At 37.7% G+C, this 22,352-nt stretch overlaps 2 protein-coding genes across 2 annotated transcripts; one reads left to right on the forward strand and one right to left on the reverse strand.

Moving 5' to 3' along the window:
- The first annotated feature begins 544 nt into the window (after positions 1-544).
- Positions 545-9,370, forward strand: PP2D1 (protein phosphatase 2C like domain containing 1). Its single transcript, XM_088521195.1, has 4 exons — positions 545-1,461; positions 1,833-1,861; positions 5,184-5,255; positions 8,124-9,370. Exons 1-4 carry the CDS (start codon positions 545-547, stop codon positions 9,368-9,370), a joined length of 2,265 nt encoding a protein of 754 aa, XP_088377321.1.
- A 188-nt stretch (positions 9,371-9,558) lies between these two features.
- RAB5A (RAB5A, member RAS oncogene family) lies at positions 9,559-20,629 on the reverse strand. The gene is made up of 5 exons (XM_010223311.2): positions 20,383-20,629; positions 16,907-17,058; positions 15,253-15,375; positions 13,486-13,579; positions 9,559-11,053 (listed from the first exon to the last, which is right to left on the reverse strand). Exons 1-5 carry the CDS (start codon positions 20,543-20,545, stop codon positions 10,938-10,940), a joined length of 648 nt encoding a protein of 215 aa, XP_010221613.2. The 5' UTR covers positions 20,546-20,629; the 3' UTR covers positions 9,559-10,937.
- Positions 20,630-22,352: the final 1,723 nt, after the last annotated feature.

The following is a 22,352-nucleotide window of genomic DNA, read 5'->3' on the forward strand; positions in this document are numbered from 1 at the left end:
GTTGCATATTTCATGTGGGTTTCTGGCTCTGTTTCATATTTCATGTGCAGAACTGGCCTGCATTTTTTAACCTTGATATCAAAGATTAATACCAAATATGCTTTTTTTTTTTTTTTTTTCTTTTTGTAAGAACTACACTCCACTACCATGTCTGGGTAGTGATGAATACCATATAGAAAAGCTGATGAGTAACTATTTTTACTGGAGGTTTTAATAATGCAAATGCACAGCGCTATGTGTTGAATCACAAAGAGGAAACAAAGTGACTAAGACTATTAACCACAAGAATCATCCAAGCTGTGTTATGAACTCTGCTTTTCTAAACTTATCTGTTCTTGTTTGCCGTGTTACTATTTTTAACATATTTATTTACAATTTTTATATAATCCCACATCAATTTTCTAGCTTCTTGACTATGTATGTATTAGTACATGGTAATGTAGAGTTTATAATATAGACAATGAGAACAAGGCTTGGGTAACATGAGTATTATCTAATAGTATGGTAAAAAATCATAACATACTAAACTCTTTTGTAGAATGACATGGGAGGAAAATCAGAAGATAAATCAAAACTATCTGAATTTGAATTTTCTGGAAATGAAGATCATCTGGAGAAGGTCAAGATTTTGCCCGAGAATGTAGATCCCAAGAGCATTTCAATTGTTTGTTCAATATGTCAACAAATGATATATCCACATCATCTTTTTTATCATAAAAAAAAGCACTCAGCCCTAAGATGTCTGGGCTACAGCAGCCCACAGACAAAGACAGACAATGAAACACTTTTAGCTCGGAGACAGGAACTGATTTCAAACCTGACCAAGCTCCCTAGATATTCTGAGAGTCGTAGGCAGAAGATTGATTATTCATTTGAATTCCTTACAGATAAGCAGACTTACTCATCATGTTGTGATTTGGATAACATTAACAATTCTAGCACTCTTAATGTAAAAAATTCTTTAATAAAAGCATTATCAATTTGCCAAGATAAAAATCCCACTTGGCAAGGAAACATGGAAGACAGATACATCGTACTGGACAATTACGGAAGTAGGTCAGACACATGTTTTCTGGGATTAGTTGATGGCTATCATGGTGCAGCAGCTGCAGAAGCAGTTTCAGCAGAACTTCCACTTTTATTTCTTGACCAACTTGCTCAGGTAGATTCCTCCTACAAGAAGAGCATGGAGGAACAGAAAATTCTAGATTCTTTTTCCACAGTAATCACAGCAGATTACAGGGAGAAAGAGAGGATTTTCTCTGATAAGCAGGACAATGACAAGACCAACAAGCCAAATACTTACAAATGGATTCACAAAGCATATGCCAAGTCCTTCTGGAGAATGGACAGACTTTTACAACTAGGAAGGAATGAAGTTTCCAAAGTTCGCTGGAGTGGCTGTTCAATTCTTACCTGTTTGGTGGAGAGAATTCACAGAGAAGAGACAGGCAGCACTGAGTGTGGGATTCCTGAAGGCCAGTGGTCATGCTGTGAGCAAGCCAGATAAGGGCAGAAGGGCGCCAGACCTAGATGAAAGGGCAGAAGGGCGCCAGGCCTAGCTGAAAGGGTGGAAGGACTGCTGACTAAGAGATAAGGAGATCTTGCGGAGAGTCAGATAAGGAGGCAAAGAGTTGACGCAAATAAGAGCTAACCTATCCTGAGCTCAAGCCTTGCAATATGCATGAACCTAATTAAGTTGTGTATAAGAGTGCACACTGAATGTTCAATAAACGAGTCTTGTCGATGACCATATGGTGTCGCAGTCTCCCTTTCTCCTACAAATGGTGACCCCGACGTGATGCAACGAAGGGCAATCCTCTCTCGGACAGAAAAGAAATCGGGAGAAGGACGCACCACGGTGGAGAAAGTAGGAGTTGGGTCCTCTGCAGCCAGGACGGTGCAAATCCGCCGAGCAAACGCTGGAAGGACGGCACCCCCGAAGATCATATAGATGGTTTCGGGCCATACGCGCCACCGGAGCCTGGAGAGCTGCAACAGCGCGCTGACGTCAGGAATGGATAGGCAAGTGGCGTATGAATTATTTACCCGTACCTTACAACAATGTAACGTACAGGGAATTGACTTAAAGAAAGAATTACCAGGATTATTAGCCTGGGGGTATGCGAAAGGTTGCTTTATTGTCCCACATACAGTGCATGAATTATCGGAGTGGCGAAAACTGGGTGATAAGCTATGGGATGCAATGTTAGATGATGATAAGACCATGGTGAAGCAGGGATTGTGGAAGTCCTACGGAAATTTGGTGAATAGGCTCGTGCAATCCCTGGAGCAAGCTACTGATGAACAGGCCCTCTGCAAGCTTTTGATCTGGTGCAGAGAGAATGGGTTCAAAGCCGAGCCCCACCTAGTATTCAAATCCGATGTGAAAGCAAAAAGCAAAGTGGCCGCCGGAGTCACGGCAGCCTTTGCAAGCACTTCAGGACCGGGACCGCCACGCCACCGACAACCGCTGGTGTTTGGAGATCCATCGCCAAAACCCCCCGACCTGCACCTGCAGCACCTGCACCATCTGCGCCCCCACTTCCGGACCCCCTGTCGAGCCTGAGGAACAGCCCGGCTGGGTCCAGGACTTGTTGAATCGCCTTGAAAAATTAGAGAAGGGGGCCGGGGAAGAGAAGGCGAATGAGATCAAGGAGACTGACGTTGCTGAGGGCTTGACAACAGCCAGGGGGGAGGTGCAGGGGAATTTGATCTGTCTTTTAAAGTGGGGGTTGAAGAATTGTAATGCTTTAAGTGAGGACAGAAACTGTTATTAGGGCTATTATTTCTGTTTGCTATGTTCGTCTGTATTGTGTGTTGTGTCCTTTGTATAATGATGCTGACACGAGGTATGGTTGAAAGGAGGAAATTTGTATGATCTGTAGAGTCATAATGGGATCTTGAGAAAGAAGATGTTTGCCTGCCCGGGAACTGCAAACATCCTCTAAACTAGTTTGAAGGTCAAACACCTGAGAGGGAGGAAGATGAGGAAGGCAGGAGCCTCAGACTGACAGCTGGGACCGCTTTCTGATATGCGCATTTGCGCACCCAGGAGGGAAGGTTATGTGACTGAAGGCGGAGTTTGTCCGCCCCCCGGTCTGCCTGCTGGCACGTACTGGCCCTACGTGGCAGGATGCACCGGGCATAAACAGACAGTGCAGAGAGAGGGGGGGTGAGACTCCTAATACTGAGACCCACGTTGTCTCCGCGGGGACGCCCGCCGAGTTAGGAGCCTGTCAGCAACCCTCTAATCTGCCAACTCGAGAAGATGTTCAGTCTCAGTATCCTGCCGACAAGTATTACCTCAAGAGTAGTTATTCATACATTGCTTATTAAAGGTGCTTTCACCTGAATAGAGGCTCGCAGTAGCCACATTGTTTTGGGTGATTATTGCCAAATCCCAAGCCCATTCGCACCTAATTGGCGACAAGGATGGGCTTTGGCAATTGAGACAGTGGAACTCACTAGTGAAGTGCACAGCTACGTGAGTGCCACTCGACAGAAACTATGTTTTTGCTGTTTGTATGTGTAGTCTTTAGATCTTTATTGTATAATATATATCAGCAGAGAGGACTGATTAAGTCCTATTATTAGCACACGGTCATGGTTGCGAGGAACTAGAGGGAATGTGCTGTATGAACCTTTCTGATCATTCAAATTCCATACATAAGCAATTGGAACAATTGCATGAATTGACTACACATTTACAGCACGATACAGGATTCGGCCTTGACAACTGGATAAAAGGTCTCGGTTTGGGCCCATGGCTAACATCAATTGTGCAACACTTAATTACCATAGGGATTGTGTTTATTGCAATTTTGCTTCTTGTACCATGTATCTTTAAATGCTTGCAAAACATGCTTACGCGAATAGTTAATCAAGAGTGGAATACAAGCTTAGTAGCCCAAAAAGAAAACGGGGGAAGTGTAGAGAGCATTGTTCAAACCTGGTTAATGGAAAAAGGACATAGCCAGGCAGAGCTGATATGGAGGGCTTAAGTAAGACAAAGGACAGAGTTTCCTTGAGATAAAGAAGTTGATGCAGCTGCACAAAACAAAGGCAAACAGGAACCGGTTTGATACCGGAAGAATGAAGAACCAAAAGCTGAAATACTGGCTACAAAACAAAACAAAAACAAAAACAAAAAACAAAAAAAAAAAAAAGAGGGGGAGAATTGGGAATTTTTTAAATTTTTTGATTTATAGATATTGGAACCAGATGGGTGCCAGCGAAATGGGTGAGACCTTGGCTGGAAGCAAACTCGCCTAGATCAGATGTAGCAGGCAAGCAACCAGTACCCTAGCTGTGGAAAGTGTGAGCCTGCAGAAGGAAAACATGGGAGGAAGAAGTGTTACTGTTGTTATTAGCTGTATGTTGTAGCTTTTAGGAGGTAGTATTGCTTTTAACGCTATTATAGGGGTTAATGCTGCTTTTAGCGCTAATGGATATGTTATGCTTTTTAGGCAGATTGTTAATTATAACCAAATCAAGACTTGTTGGCTTTGTGGAACAGCAGATCAACTCGATGCACCGGTGTTAGGTATTAAGTGTTGGGATGGTGTTGTTGATCCTATGTTGCATTCTACTAGTTGTGCCTTGCTTATTGAAATGTGTATCCAATACGATTGAGAATGCTGTAAAGAAGGTTTGGTTGGCTACAATCGCTGATCAAAACGGGTTTGATGATTCTACTGATTTTCTTATGCATTTTGGTTGTCCTTCCCTGCCTGATTAAGTGTCTGAGACAGACGGTAGACAAGGCGATCAAAGACATATTTTGGGTGAACCATCAAGAATCCTGGCTTGCTCAAAAACAAGAAGGGGGAATTGTGGGATTCCTGAAGGCCAGTGGTCATGCTGTGAGCAAGCCAGATAAGGGCAGAAGGGCGCCAGACCTAGATGAAAGGGCAGAAGGGCGCCAGGCCTAGCTGAAAGGGTGGAAGGACTGCTGACTAAGAGATAAGGAGATCTTGCGGAGAGTCAGATAAGGAGGCAAAGAGTTGACGCAAATAAGAGCTAACCTATCCTGAGCTCAAGCCTTGCAATATGCATGAACCTAATTAAGTTGTGTATAAGAGTGCACACTGAATGTTCAATAAACGAGTCTTGTCGATGACCATATGGTGTCGCAGTCTCCCTTTCTCCTACAACTGAGGAGATACAAAGGAAATCTTTAGAAAAACATAGGCACAGTCGATTAGTCAGAACATCTAAAGGTGTTGCTGGGTTACTGCACATTGCCAATACTGGTATGTACATTTTAAGTTTTTTTTTTTTTTTAGTGTGTGAGTGTTCACGGTAGGAAAAGGTGGTGGAGAAGGAGGAAAGGAAGAGGAGAGTCTTTTCCTTCATCCAGTAAAAAGAGAAAAAATGAGCTAAATTAGAGATTTGCTGGCAGAGGATATATGGATGCAACATTGGAGATAAAGTAGTAAGGTCAATTTACTAATATGAAAGGTGCAATTAAGAAATATTCTGTAATATAGAAGTGATCTGTGTAAACATGGAGCTTTTTTTTTTATTATTTTCCCCCAAAGAGGAAGACTTAAGATGTCATTGTTTTATGGCAAACAATCATAAATCTTCTAGTTTTAGGCCTGATAAATCCCTTGTGTCAATGCTTAAGATATTTTCTTCTATTACTCATCTGTTCCTTAAGATCAAGTGCCATCATCTTCCGCTACCAGCAAACTAAAAACATTATTTGTTGGGATTACTGACACAGCAATCGCCTGTGAGTTCCTGCTGTTACAGAAGCTCTGTTCAGCCCTATTTGATGTAACGGGGGATCTTGTTTTCCCATTTCATAGGGAAGAAAATCTGTTACTATTTGTAAAGAAAAATATTGACACATTCCCAATACTTCCCTCTTCCCGCCCACCTCTGCTGCAGGCAGCACTCTGGATAAAGCTTTTGCAGTTCTTCATAGCTGTAGCTGATTTTTGTTACCACTTAAGTTCTCTGTGCCCATAGAACACTTCTGGGATTATAAGCAAGGCAGTTTTTTTTCCTGTAAAGGAGCACACAAGCAAAAGCGTATAAAAAAAGCTGATGAGTGAATAGTTTCAAGTAGATTTGTGTCTATGGTTAGATTCTCCAGCATCTTCCAGTCTCTACTTTAGACATTTCACCAGTACTAGAGTGTTTTTTTGCTTTATTGTCCTCAGTTTTTAGTAAGGAGTGTACTCACATTGCAACTTTCAATTAATAGGGGCACTAACAGACACCTTTCCTCCTCAGATACAGGTTTTTGTGAAAACAGGTAAAACTTTTTCACATTGGACCTCAAAATTGAACATGATGGTCAAAGATCAGTAGGAAAGAGATAAAAATTTAAAAGACAGCTTTATCTCTCTAGGAGGGAAAAAACATTATAAAGGAAAAACTGACCTCATATATAAAAATCTATTATTTGTGTACAGTAATGACAGGTAAATCTGTACAAGCTTGAGGAAGACTATAAACAAACATGAGCTGCCATTAAAATAACTGGTCTACAGCCCTTTCCGCTCTTCTAACATTTGTTGAATAATAGCTCTACTTTATGCTGGCAACAAGTATTTTTGTAGCTATATAATGAATCAAGCCAAGTAATGGACCCAGCTGATTTATAACCTGTAAAATAGAAAAAAAAAATGTGTATATATACATAAATTTTAACCATTTCTCTTCCTCAACTTGGTTAACTACACAGCAGCACAAACATACTGCCACAGAGAAAGGAGTAGAACAAGATCAGTGCGAGGAAAGGGAAGGAAAACTTCCGACAACAACCCTGACTTAGATTCTACAGACTTAAGTTTCAAGACTTGGTAAACCAATAATTAAGAGCAGCTTGTCACATGAACCAAGCCACACTTGGTTCTCCCTTCTTCAGAAATAGTACATTTATTCTGGGAAATGCCTGCCAGACTTTATTATAAAAACAATTACAGCCACATCTAACCTTCTACCCCTAATGAACTTAGAACTTCCTTCTTCATTTCCTCCCACGTTCAGCTTATTTTTGATGACTCTTTTATATTATATCCTTTAAGTTTCCAACTTGGTTTTCTAAGCTGAATGATTGTAGGAAATTTTGGACATATTTCCAGTTCTTTTTTCAACTCTCCTCTAGAGAAAGCTGGAGAGGAAAACAGTAAGGAAATATATAAATTAAAGGTATCCACATTCTATAATCATTGAGGAAACGTATACTTCAATGTGATACTCTGAATTACCTTCTAGAGAAATTTGCCTTAGTACAGATTACCTATGGTTCTACCTATGGTTTCCTAAACTAGACCGTGGCAGTTTTTCTCAGAAAATATAACTGCTGCATAAGCAGGGCTTATCTACAAATCCTTTCAAAGTAGATCTGTACTCAAATCAAGCCAGAAAATACTTAAAATACCATATAAAAGAGCAAACTGTGGCCAACAATATCTAGAAAGCTACTATCCCACTTGTTCTTTCTGCAGCACACCACTGATTTCAACCACTTTTCACTCTGTAGATTTCAACAGAGTTGATGGAAAAACACAGCAGGAAATTAGTCCTTGACTCCACATGGGTACTGCAAGAATTCTTGTTCCCTTGGCACACTAACCTGAGAAAGCAATTTAAGACTTAATGCTAGTAAACTGTATACTCTAAATTATGTTCAAATTATTTTCTAGATACTAGAGCTTTTAATATCTTTATAAATATTCCAAATCTCAGACTTTTTGATGGCTTAATTCAGCAGTAACATTTTGAAAGCACACATTCCCTCAGAAGAAGGTATTTGAGAAAAGATTACTTGACATCATCTTTATGTACTCTTGCTTACAACCCGGTCAAGTTGCAACATTTCTATCAGTTTGCACTTTAATCTGTGAAATGTCATTTAGATTTGTCATAAAAGTTTAGTTACAGCCAGAAGAAAGATGCTCTGGAATAGCCTTCTGAATAACAGAATAAATAAATAAAAAAACCTTGTTGTAAAATGGAAAGAGTCATTGATGGAAGCAGGATCATCTGCAATAGCAGAAAACTCAACTGTGACCTCAGTTTTCTACAGTCCTTAGCAAAAGGCTAAATACTGATGTCGCAATATCTATTAAAATCAATCTGCCATAAAATATTCTTTATTTTAGGTAATATACATGCAGTCTTATGTAAAAATGGAAAAGCATATCGCCTCTCAGAAGAGCACAGCACTTCTAATACACGCGAGAGAAAACGCATACTACAGGGTGGTGGCAAAATCAGCCGTAATGAACCAGATGGGTTAGTAGAAGGGCATCTGAGAACCACAAGGGGTCTTGGACATCATGGAGATCCAGTACTAAAAAAGTCTGTTATACCTGTTCCTCACACCATCTCTGTCCCCATCGATGATTCTTGTCAGTTCCTTATTTTAGCTTCCAATGGGCTTTGGGAAGTTTTGGATTACCATGAAGTACTTGCTTTAACACTAAAAGCATTCACTCATTATTTGAGAATGTATGGAGGCATTCAACAAAATGGGACTCCTCTGCAGAAGTGTCAATGTTTGATGTCTGTCTCTGAAGAAGGCTTAAGTGACTCGAAAGCTACTAATGATCAACAAGATGGAGCAGAGATATTGCAGTCCAATACAGATATTTTTCTTGCCACCTCAAAAGGCAACATGGCACAAAATGAACCAAGATTTTCTAGGAGCAGCTATCTGCATAGTGAAGATGAATTTAAAGAAACTGATGACCACAGAAAGCAAGCTGATACAGAACTATCTCATTTCAGCAACAAGGAAACACATTCACAGAACAGCAAGGTAAGACAGTCTGATTCTAGCAAGCAAAGGGGCTCTGAAGAACCAAAGCAGTCTGAGGACCAAGAAGTCCATCTATGTAGCAGTTTTCAGCCCCCTTCACAGACTGCAGGGCGAGATGACACAGTCTTAGACACTTTCCGTGCAAGAGGTCCAAGTCACACTGACCAACCGGAGATGAACGCACTGGCGATAGAGACTACAGAAACAAAGCAGCCCGACGACAACACAAAACCCTGCCTTTCTAATTGTGCCTCAGATGCGACGTTAGCAGAACACGCAGACTCCAAGACATTTTCTGACAAAACTGCGAGTTATAGCGGACAACCGCTAGCAGAGACCGTGCTGACAGCTGGTTCCAAAGCAACCCCGCAGTCTGGAGAGGGCACGGGAGCCTCCGTGGCCAGGCGCGACGCCCCTGCGGCAGCAGGAGGCAGGGTCCCCGCTGCGACACTCTACGACGAGGCAGCAGGCCACGTCAGCGAGCACCTGGTACGGGCTGCATTAGCTGCGGGCTCGCGGGACAACGTCACCGTTTTGATCGTACTTCTGAACGGATGTGATAAAATACCTAATTATGTCAACATTTAAAATGCTGACACATGCAGTAGGTGGTGTGTACATATGTTACAAGCCTATATTCTGCCATGGAGTTGCTCATGACCACCTTGAATAAAGATGCACATAGCCAATTCAGTGTTAGAAATCAGACACCTTCTCTAGAACTGTGCAAATGCAAAAAAAGCTTCTAAAACTTAAAGAAATACTAATCACAAATCTTTTTTTTTTTTAACCACTTTATTCAAACCTGAGCACCTCAATATAAAACTAAACACTGGTGAACTGTTATTTTCCTTGCTAAATCCAGATTACTGCAAATTTAAAATCTGCACAAGTAAGTTTCTGCTATCAGCTCAACATTTAAATAGGCTAATTCATCTCTTCTGACACACTTGGTAGATTTCATATAATGAAAATAACTAAAAGAATTAGTGCAATATACTGGACAGATCAAAATAAAATGTACTTTGGAAAACAAAGTTGCAAAGTTCATTACTGACAGACAGCAGTACTTATGTTACAGATACAGGAGCATCATTTATTACTGTTCTAGCCATAAAGGAAGAACTTAGAACCCCCTTTGATTAGAGAGGAAAAAAGTTAGCTTTAAGTAACTGTACATTCTGTATACCTTTAAGCAACTCTTAAATATTACAGAAAGTATTAAACAAATGTAGACTACAATGCAGAGTACCCTATTTACAGTACATTAATATCCAAATTTAAAATCAAGTTGAATGTACATAATTGTTAGTGCACTATTTTTTCCTTGAGGGGGAAGGAGGGCAGGAAACATAAGAAACTGTAATGGCCAGCAATGATCAAAACTCAGAAAGAAGTCACAGACACCGAGTTTGTTGTGGTTTTACTTGAAGAGCTCTTACGGTTTGTAGACAAAAAAAATCCTATGTTGTGAAATTGAATTTACTGGTTTGCACCTTCTGAACACATTAAAATGCAGTCAAACTTGATTTAATCACTATTTTCTTTAGACAACTAACTGGGTTGATAAAAATTTACATACAGTGTACCAACTAAAATTCCACCTTCCTGCAAGCATGAGGTTCTTAAAATTGTTAATGCAAATATATTTGTAATTAAATTATTAAACTATGGAATGTATAACTAAACAGAGGATACCTGCAGAAACAACTGGTTGCATCAATACTCTGAATAAATTTAATCAGTTTTTAGATCCTGTTTCTAAAAAGGTTTTAAAGCATAATTGAGAAGTACGAAGAGTCCCAATTCTATTCTTTATAACAGTAACCAGTATTGGAGCTACAGGAACTGGCCAATTAGGTCCATGGAAAACAGTTCTTCTATATCCCTAATGGCAAGTGATTTTTAAAACCTTTCAACTGAAGCAAGTTTATTCCACTTCCATCTCTTCTCTACTGCTGGAACATTACAGCCAGTGACACATGCATGTTAAAATTAAGGTCAAAAGAAAATTCTGCATCATAAACTTGACTATTATCATAAGTCTCTTCGCTGTTTGGAAGCTGAACTGGGCCTGGTTAAGCACTCCAACTCCATTGTTATTGACAGTTAGGAAGCAGAAGAATATTGAGAACAGTTTAAAGCAATTGATCTTTTAGTTACTACAACATTGACTCTTGGGTGGTTGAGAGGGTTCAGTGAGGTCTACTCCTCTTCCTCTGACAGAGCTGGCGCCTGCATTCTGTGGTTCATTCTTGGGCAATTTTTTTGCTATAAAAACAATACAAAATAATAGTTAAACTGAGTACACAACCTATCAGCACTTCATTACTTTACAAGAGTATCAATATCATCACTGTAAAAATCTGAACAGTGTGTTGGTAATAAAAAAAAGTTAACACATCATCTTAATCATTAGCTAAAATATATCATTTTTAAGAACAAAAACACATTAGTAACATGAATAGGAAAAAGTCCAGGTGTGACATGCTAGGAAGTGACTTCTCTGGGAAGTACAGAACAGGCTGTTAAATCAGGATTTTAGGGCTAAATAATACAAAAGGAATGAACGGACAAAGAGGTAAAACTAAGATACTCAGCTACCTAGCCAGAACACATATTTGCATGGAACATATAAAATGGCCCTCAACACTACATCTCTCTTTTTCCTGGCCTTTCTCTCCAGCCCCCATGAGCCAATTGACTGCAATTGTTTCCTTGCCATCCTCGTAGCTCTAGGCTACCTTCTCCATCCTGACAAAGTGGAAAAAAGAGTGACGATTTTTCCTTTCTTGAGTAGTAGTTTTCTAGCAGGTTTTTGATGAACAGAGAATTAAGTTCTACATAACAGGACCTGGAAGGAAAGGACTTCTATGGGACAGAATCTTCCATGTTCTGTTGATCCAGTATCCCTGCCCTATAGTTTGGCTGCAAAGTCGGAATCTTAAGTAATTACAGAGGCCAGCTTTAATAAAGAGTGATTTTTCCTCAAAAGGAGTGAAATTGAAGTGTAAGAGCAGACAGAAGTAAGACTGGCAGACTACAAGGGACTAACTCATGGAGGAGAAATCCAGAGTACACATCATTGCTCACACCGTACAAAAAGACAGAGCATCAGCAGAACAATGCAGAACAGCACTGTAGTTCTGAGTTGTAAAATCAGAGATTAAGAGCAATTTCTTTAACTGGAAATCCTACGCAAGCTCTAAAATAGTCAGCCTGCAGCAACTGCAGCTTACATGGCTCTCTTCCGTCCATGTTCTCATTTTTCATTTTCTCCCATTTTGAAGATCTTATTTATATAGGGTCCTCACAGTTGCATCTGTGCTGTGCAAAAGGCCATCCTGAATATCACATGAGTTTTTTTTTTTTTAATAGTTTAACAACTATTTAAAAATGCACATGCACTGCAATTCAGCACTTGTATATTATTAAGTGCAAACCTGCCTCAAGCATTTATGACAAGTATATACTTATTAAGGTTATTGCTAAATAGGATAATGGACCGACCTAAAAAGATAGGTTTTCTTTCTTCTGCTGCTTTCATACTTATTAATAATGAAATACAACTTTGGGCATCAATGTAATTCACACAATGTAAGTTTTATGAGGCTGATACAGTGCATATCCCAAAGTATTTTAAAATATAGACATGATGGCCATTGAATGAGTTTTTATACATTTTCATACAAGCAGTTATGAATCTAGAATCATCTGCTCTGTAATACTTTTATATTCTAGATGAACTGGCGAGACTCCAAAATGTATCCTTTAGCAGAAAAATGTAAGTTCACTCAGATTACAATACAATGGTTCTATCTTACAATTTTATATAAAACTCTTTTCTTAATAATGTTACTTACTATTAAATATCATTATCCTTGCAGAAATCCCTAAGCTATGTAAAGGCTAAAAATCTGATGTTAGCACATTTACTTTTCACACAAATTTAAACACATATTCATCTTTGGCACAACTTTTGGATTTCAGATTGCTGTATTTGGAAGTCACCTAAGATTTTAAACACAAAAGCATATTTAGCAAATACTCGGTTTAGACTAAAATCAGTATGCTTGACTTAAGGCCATTACCCTTCTCCTATTTTGAAGTAATGTTTTCAGCTTCAGTTCAATTTGCCTCTTAAAAGCTACAGTATTCTAGGTTCGGCACAGGCCAGCACGCTATCTGCTTTACCCAGTGTACCCTTAGAAAACAAGTTTATACACTTTAACTTCCATTCTCATACTGATAAGTTGATAAACTCACAATTGATAAACAAATCCTAAACATATTCTATGCTTAGAAGAGCTATGTTTATGATTACCTATACTATGGGAAAAGTAGCCCTTCCCCCAGTAACAACATATTGAACTTGAAACAGCATAAGTGATCATGGAACTGAAACACATAAACAGAACTTCCTTAACTAAATTTGAAAGCAATCTCACTCAGTTGTTCCTATTTAGTCCACGAAAATACCTAAATCTTGTTGAACTGTGCATCAAGGAAGTTTATCTGACTTTTGAACATAAAACAAACAAAAAAACCCACAAAACAACCAAGCACCCCACCAAAACAACAACAAAGCAGTGCCGCTGAAAGACTAAGTGAGAAAGTAAAACAGCCTGGACAAGAAGCGTCCTGGACAGGGAAATTGTTTTCCTGCGATTCATGCTAAGTTGCAATTTTGTTCTTAAACTCACCAATTGCCATGAAAATTTCATTTACGTTCATAGATGTTTTGGCAGATGTCTCCATAAACAATAAGCTGTTGTCATCTGCATAAGCCTGTGCTTCCTGAAAGTTAAAACAAGAATGCATTACTTCATTTTCTTTAAATCACACTATTAGTACCTACAGTATTCTTACTGCTACCAAGTGACAATTTTATTTCATTTTGACAGGAAGTTTGCTGAAACACTTAGATGACAACGTCCTATTCATAACTATGAAATTATAATAAAGATTCAATAGTTAAACATTTAACACTGCACTCAATCTTTACTTATCTTAAAAATATCCATATCAAAAAGCCAAGAGCAAAAAAAAAAAAAAGCAAGCTTTTATTACTAACTAAACCTTGACCCATGACTCTGGCTACGAGAATAAGAATGCCCTGGAAAGTGTCATTTAAAGTCAAAAGCTCTGTCACCCAAGAAAGAAGGCAGTTTGTGAGCTAATCTGAAACTCTCTACCATTGAGGCAGATTTATCAAAACACTTCCACTATTCTTACAGAAATTCATTATATAAAACAGTACTAAATATCTTTTCATTTAGCTCCTCTATCAGTCTGAAATACACTTTTGCACTCAAATTGTCCCTTTTTTGTCACTTCCTAATATCTAGCTCAGCTAAAAATCCCTACTCCTTATGTCACTACCTTTGAATTCAATAGTGGAGAGGCAAAAAACCCCAGCTATAGCTATGACAAAAGAGTGTATCATCCATACTATTTTGTACTCTTTTAAATGACATCTACCAAGATCTATGTAATATCTGAAATAACATAATAACGAACACTTGGAAGTCTCAGAAGTGCTGTCCAGTGAAATAGAGAAGGTCATAGGCTTCTTCTGAACTTCAGGCCACCTTAACAAAAACACTAATACTTGAAAATTATGTCAAACCAGTTCTATTTCGGTCAAGGAACCTAACCAATTGAATTTGATTAAGCTTCAGGAGGTTGTACATGTGCAAATTTATAAATTACTGTAAATGTTCATAATATATGAAGTTATATTAAAATACAGCTTTGTGTTGCTACTGACAGTATACAATTAGAAAAACAAGTTCTTGAATTCTAGGAGAATACACAAAAAAGTTACTACGATTCACTGCTATACAAAACAGTTTCATGCATGAAATGCCAAATATAGATCAAAACAATAGGAAAACTGATGACTAACAAATAAACCCCTTGATCTTAAGAAAATTTATTCAGATTCAATCATAAATGGACCAGAATCATCTGCAGTGAGTTTTCTATTTGATATGGCAGCCATTTTCTAATTACTTGGATAAATGTTCTAAAAGATGAAATGTAGCAGTCAATGTAGGTATATCGACTAAAACACACAGATCAATGAACACCACAGTTAAAACTTAGAATGCTGCTTCCACAGGATAGCCTAAGCAAGCTTGGGGTATTGACCAGCTTTATACCATATGCTGATTCAATCTGAACTCTAGATACTGTTTACCAGTCCCAGTGCTAATTTGGGGTGGAAGACAAGAAGAGCTCATATCAAGGAACAAAACTTCTATTAGCCTTGAAGATATGCAAATAAATTATTCTTCAAAGTCAAACTTAATTACTTTAAAAATATTACTACACATAATTTGTATATGTTTCCATTTAACAGCATTACCTCTACAATAAGTACTTAGACTATGCACATAAGCCTCCTGGAGGCTTGCTTACTTTTATTCCAGCAAAGCACTTTATAAACAGAAGCTATGCATACATACCTGGAAATCCACAGCTCTTTTGTTAGCTAGATCAGCTTTGTTTCCTGCTAAAGCTATTACAATGTTGGGACTTGCTTGCCGCTGAAGTTCTTTGACCCAATTTTTCGCTCTGGCAAAGGACTCCTGTTAACGATTGCAGAGTGGTGCAGCTGAGTTTTAGTATGCTTTCAAAATGACCTATTATCCCAATATCTGCTATTGATGCTTCAAGCAATAGATCAATACAATGGCTGCTGCCATTGTCTAGAAGCAAATTCCAGCTTGCCAAGTGAGCTTTTCAAGCAAAGCATTCCTATCTTGCTGCACAAATGTGCTTAGCTAGGACAATAGTGTAAAAGTAACCAAAGTTAGGAGGGCTTTTATATAGATACCACAAGGAAGGAGTAATGCTTAAAAAAGAATGAGAATTTTAATTTGTCCCACAGCAGAGTCAAGTTTATGAGCAGTTACACTGAAAGACTACTGAGTGCATTATGGCACAGGGTTTGGGGATTTAGGTTTTTAAGTCTCATCTTACCAGAAGAAATTGGTAAAAATGTAGGAAAGATCATAGTATACTTATCTGACCTAGACTCAAACAGAAATAAAACAGATAAGCCTAAGATCTGGTCTCAGTGCTTTGTGGTCACTTTCCAATCCTTACCTGTAACTTTTAACAATAAGATAATAGTGTTTTTCACTATCAGAAATAAACTGCCCCAGCAGTAAGGTGAGAAAAGTAGCACAAATTAGGGAACTGATTTCAAAAGAATTTTCTCTATATAAAATGCTCTTCAAGCCATTCATTTATAGACTGTGCAAGGTTCTGTAGAACATAGTGCCTTTAAAGTCATCCCAGTTAGAAATGAAGTGCATAATGGCCCACTAATACAAGTGTTGAAAATAGCCCAGTCTCCAAAAGTATGTGCATCTCTGCTTTAATATAATGAAATAGAAAGCTTCACTGTACCAAAAAATAAAATAAAATAAAGCTGCATTGCTTATAGCTATATAAGTATTAAAGTATTTCACTTCTAACATCATAATCTAGTTAAAGTACACTTTGACAATTACTAATGCATATGCTACTATCACGTATTATTGGCTCAGGCATAATTTGTTCTGATGAGACATGCTTCTGTTGAAGAAAAGGACACTGAAGTGTACCTCACAGCAGACTGAGAATCTAACTGGTCAAAAACCAGTTTTTTCAATCTTCTTTTGATATTTGGTTCCTAAATAATGACAACATACACTGCTTCATCAAAAATACAAGTTTTCTGTGTAGAAAGTTGTCAGTTAAGACACAGCCTCTTTTTTGTTACAGCACAATAAAACATCTGGAGAAGTCAAAAACACTTTCAACCGCTAAACATTCTAAGGCCCATGGACAATTTCAGTGGTTCTGCAAAGCTAACTCCCCACCAGCTGGATTCTTTCATTTATTGTAGCTCTTTCATACTGCAATGTAAACAGCAAGAAACTGTTAAACACACAAAATCATGTAAATTCAATTTTGGCAAAAAAGGTTTCTATTCAGAATTTAACATTGACAGACCAGTACAAAACGATGAACTGACTCACACAAGTTGGTGACAGAATCAGTGAGAGAATCCAGCTCAACTCAAGTCCACTAACTTCTAGATCCCCCTTCGTTTCTCTATACTGTACTTACCTCATTTGTAATGTCGTATACAACTATAGCTGCTTGTGCTCCTCTGTAGTACATAGGTGCTAAACTGTGATATCGCTCTTGGCCAGCTGTATCCCAAATTTCAAATTTTACCGTTGTATCATCAAGACACACAGTCTGGGTTAGAAAAGCAGCTACAAAAAAGACAGAGGTGCTGAAAACAGAACTCTGTTTATACCTGCACATTCATATAAAATTAAGTTTACAGATATATGAAATATGATTTTCTTAAACACTCAAAGCCTATTATTAAAATATAATGGGCCTGACGCTATCAAAGTTTTTAGTGACTAGCGAACAATTCTAATTTACACAGAATAGCTTTTTGGATAATTGGTCTCTCCTCAAGTTAAAGGGAAAAGTAATTAGAAAGAATCCTCAAACTTTTTGTAATAGTGAACCTGATCAACCCAAAGCTTCCCTCAAGCCTTCTACATAGAGATGTAACAGACAACATAAAGCACCACTAACAGCATCTTGCCCTGCTATACTCCAATAGCTTAGATACTCAGAAAATGCAAGTATACACAGTTCTTCACTGTATCTTAAATCCTCGACTTCCAGCTCACAATAAATCCTAGTTAAGAGATTTAGAAGCAAGAGTAACTTCTTGAAAGTTCTTGCTTTTAAAGGAGCCACATAAACATATTTTTCACACTAAGTCACCTCAAGAATTTATTTCGGCATATTTTTCAGAGCCTGCAGTTCCAAGAGAACCTGCATCCATTGCCATGAAAACTGATGGCATTTATCTACATAATTGTCACTATCCTAAATAATGACAAGTATGGAAAATAGTAAGCAATTAATATCAAATGTTCAAAAAGCTACTCCTAGTACAAGTTCTCTGTTTAGACTGAAAAATGGAGGAGAGTATCCATACAACATAGAAACCCCTACTATCAATAAGTTACAGTCTCAAGAATTTGTTGGGAGAAAACAACAATAAGCAAGGAGATCTCCTTCTACAAGGTTTTTTCAAAAACCTTTAAGAATTTAGATAGAAATTTTCAACAAATCAGCATAAATGCTTGGACTTGTTTATCCAATCATAACAGACATTTAGTGAAATGATACTTTGGACTGGCTTGCTCTTTTTATAAAGGAGAAGAAAGTTGTTTTTAGTACCTCCTGCTTTGATGAAATGCTAAAAAAGCCTCCTGCTTTGTAGAACTGGGTCTCACTAGTAAGCATACCAACAAACTGTAGCATATTTAAATCAAATGTCTGAAGCTGCACTGTCCATAACCCTTGCATACCTGGGATACCACCCTGCCCACATACCCCAAGACATTAGAGACTGTGAGTCACTCACAAACTGCTGCAACTTTCAATCCAACTTATTGCAGTAAACCAAAGCAAGCCAATCTTGCTTTACAAAGGAAACTAACTGCCATCCCAAAACTGCCTAGAAAGTGGTCAGATGTTCCTGCTTCAGTGGTATTGGCATCCATCAGACACGAGCAGGCAGGCTGGAGAAGGGAAAAAGTTTTGATGCTCCAATGTTAAAGCACTGGAACTCTCTCTAAATGCCAAGTACCTAAGCTCCGATAAACCATCCTCCTCTTGGTGGCTCCCTAACCAGCCAAGAACCACCAGAAAACAATACAAAACCGCACACCCAAGCCAACATTCTGCATCAGAATAAGGGTTTCCTTCCCAGAACCATCTCAACGTTAAATACCGCCAAGACAAAAATGAGACATTAAGCAAGTGGAATTTGAAATCTTACAGAGATTCAACAGAAGAAAGTACCTACACTCCATAAATGAAGGACTATATTCAGAAAGAGAATCAAAACAAGGGACTTACTCTTTGATATCCTCCTGCTTTTGCTGAAAGGAACCTTTCAGCCACCACAGAAATGCCAGTAACCAACTTATGTAAACAAAATAGGTTTCTTTTATCTCACAAAACCATAGTTAATTGATAACTAATTGATTCACTGGGCTAATTATCTGAAACCAAATAGATCTTACCAGCCATACTTTTTCATAAGCCAGTCACAAGCACTGCTACCGTAGGCCAAAGGGGCCAAGCCTAGGCATCATACACACCAGCATCGCATTGCCGACGCCTGCCTAACTGCACTCTTCCACTTATTTTATCCAGATTCACAATACACATAAGCTCTTCTTTGTTCAAAAATCCTTCTGTATATAAAGAAAAGCATTCCTGAAACAGAGGCTATCGAACAAGACTATTTTCTCTGAACAACAAAGTTTCTGAACTCCAATATTCCTGCATTTATTATCATTAAGCTTATAAAAGCACATTTCCTTGCTTTCATTTTATGTAAAAGAAGGGCATAAGTTAATACAGAGTTTTTAACAAACCATGTATCTTAACTTGGATGTAAGTTCTCATTTAACATTTATACAGCTTTTAAACAATCAAATAGGGTTTAGATTATCCCTTACTCTATCAATACAAAACAAAGATACAAAAACAAAGCAAAAGCAAGAAGGAAGCGAATCAGAGATCACTGAAATTTTACAAAGGTTTTCAAATAACTTTTAACATTCTAACAGCTAAACACAATATAAAAAAATTGATGCAATCAAGTTCAGCTTGTCCTTTTTATTTCTTTAAGCTATGTAGATGTTTACATTTCAACCACTGTTCATCTGTAAAGATACCTACAGATGACTGAAAGGGCTTCACATAAATAATACAATGGCAATGGAACACAGACTCATTCATGCAAGCAGTAATAGCAACTACTAGGAAACACTGACCAGTCTATAAAATCTGTATCTGTTTAAGTTTGTATACCAAGAGGTGGTTTTAGGGGAAGTTCAAATGTAATCAAGGAGGAAAAAGATCAGAAAGCACAAAGTTTCAACACACAAGATAACAGAAGGAAACATCCGATGAAAAAATAATTACAACAAAACAAAAAAGTGTGTTCACTGTGGAATTGGAACTTCTTTTGCATTCTAGTGAACCATTTTGTTTGCAGTTATAAAATGTAAAGGCAGCACTTTTATTCCTGTGGCTGCTAACAAAGAAAAGTGCATCTAGAAAAGCAACATGTTCTCTCAATTCACAAGCAAAGTCAAACTGTATAAAACAATACAACCTTTTTGGAAGATAAAGCACTTTGTTTTTATAAAAACCTAGTTCTTTTTTCTTATTAAGCAGTGATTTCATTCAAGAAGTAAACAGCGCTATTAGAACAGCTACACATCCATTTACAAAATTTAACATCAATCAATCCCAGTTTTGAAAACTATGCAATTCAAACACACATTTACTTTCTCCATGTGACATGGATGCTTGCTACAGCTGCATAGCAACTACAACCTTTAATTTAGATATTTACAGATCACAGTTAAAGACATAGTTCTCAAATTTAATCCTTGTTGTCAATGACCCATCCTGGACCTGACATTACATTCAAGGCTGTCAATGGCAAAGGACAATACAAAGTCGATTCAGTAGCAAAATTTTCTCACCTCCAATAGTACTTTCTTGAAACTCATGAAACTGTCCCTTTACAAAACGGAGCACCAAACTTGATTTGCCAACTGCAGATTCTCCTAGAAGTACTAGTTTGAACTGGCAAATTTTATTTGCAGCATTTGGCCCATTGGGTCTTGTTGCTCCTCGGTTAGCCATGCCCAAATTAGAAAGAAGTCCTTTGTTTCAAGTTCTTGAAAGCAATTCCAGGATGCAAAGCTCAGGGGTGCTTCTGCTAGTAACAACCTGTTTATGAAAAGATAGTGGGTGGCATTAGATTCACAAGCCAAATAAGAAAAAATCTAACTCACCAATGCAACACCAACGCAACCAGTCCTAATAACCACCAAAGTCAGTGGCCCAGAGTACAGTCACTGTCACTGTGAAAAAAATCAGTAATCTTCTTGCATACCTAGTCGTCCTATTCAAGCGTCTCATTAGGACATTAAAACTCCAATCATTGTTGCAAGACTCAGGCTCTCAATTCATACCATAACAAAAATCAAAGTATAACAGCACAACAAATTCAGCCTTGCAAGTTACAGCTAAAATCTCAGGTATAAATAAATAAATAAATAAATAAAACCACAGAATTTTCCTAATTAGCAATACTTGATTATTCATAAGTGAGCACCAGCAAAGAAGAACAATAAAAAATCTCTGGGTAAATTTGGAAACTGAGTCAGTATATCAAGTTCTTCGCAAGTATGCTTTATCAATCCCCTTCTATCACGCACATCAAGACCTTCTGTAGTTTACTACAAAAAGAAAATGTATTTTGATGTACAAATCATACTTACTCTAGTTAACAAACATATTCTGAGAAGATACAAAGCCTTTCAAATTGAACTGCCTTCAGCACAGTAGGAAACCCAGAGCACTTTGTATAAGCCACCAGAAAACTAAGTACAACACCTAGCTCACGCACTACTCCTCCACTCATCAACTATCCTTTTGTAAATCCAACACCAGTCTTGCACAATTAATAAAAGATTCTCCGGTTCCATAGAATGTTTCACCATTAGCAGATATCTGTCCTCAAAAAATTCTACCTGAACTCCCGATTCCCACACATCAAGTCAGAAAGAAACCACAGAATTATTTCTTTACCCACAAAACACTTTAACTAGTACTTCCTTTCTCATTGTAAAAAGGAATCTGAATATAGAGGCTTAGGAAGAAAATATTATCTGGTATCTTAAATATATTTTTCTCTCTTATGTTGTTCTTTTCCCATACCTCAAAATAATTTAGCATCTTCCATGTAGAATATTGCAATCTTGTATTCATCCCTGTCTGCCCTGAATTTCTGTCCTGTTTGACAATTATATCATTAAATCAATAGAATTTACTTCCCTATTGCAACATGATCAAAATATCTAATTTTAGATATATGTTCTCACAAACACAAGGAAGAAAAAGCATGGCACAAAAGTTGGAGGCAAAAAAAAAATCCCCTGAATATCTTTCACTATTATCAACTACTATGATAATTGAAAAGTGTAATTCTTTCCCATCAATCTAAAAACTTTAAACAAAATTTAATTTACACTACAAGAATGGATCTAGTTATTCTAAAACAATACCAGACCACTTATCCTTATGGCATAAAAAAGAATGGTGCACAGCTGGTACGTTGGTTCTCAGGCAAGATTTATTATTTTTATTTATTTTCCTCGTATGCTATCGAGAAGTTTATCCAAATTGATTAATTTGGATAAAAATCGATGAATGACAACAGTTAATGTATCCTTAAATACATTACAAGAAAGAAAACATTAAAATACAGTCAAAACAAAGGCAGTTCACAATAGCATTATCCATTTGTTTCTCTACAAACTTTGGAAAAGGAAGACAACTGTTAAACTTACTTCTGTTTTAAACATACAATACTTCTGCTTGCACTGCAGCATTATAGTGTGTTTGGACAATCATGAAATAATTTTAAAAACCTTCATCTTAATTC

This window comes from Tinamus guttatus, unplaced genomic scaffold (genome assembly GCF_059628265.1).
Source record: "Tinamus guttatus ecotype Peru unplaced genomic scaffold, ASM5962826v1 Tinamus_guttatus_pri_ptg000115l, whole genome shotgun sequence".
NCBI classification, from domain to species: Eukaryota; Metazoa; Chordata; class Aves; order Tinamiformes; family Tinamidae; genus Tinamus; species Tinamus guttatus.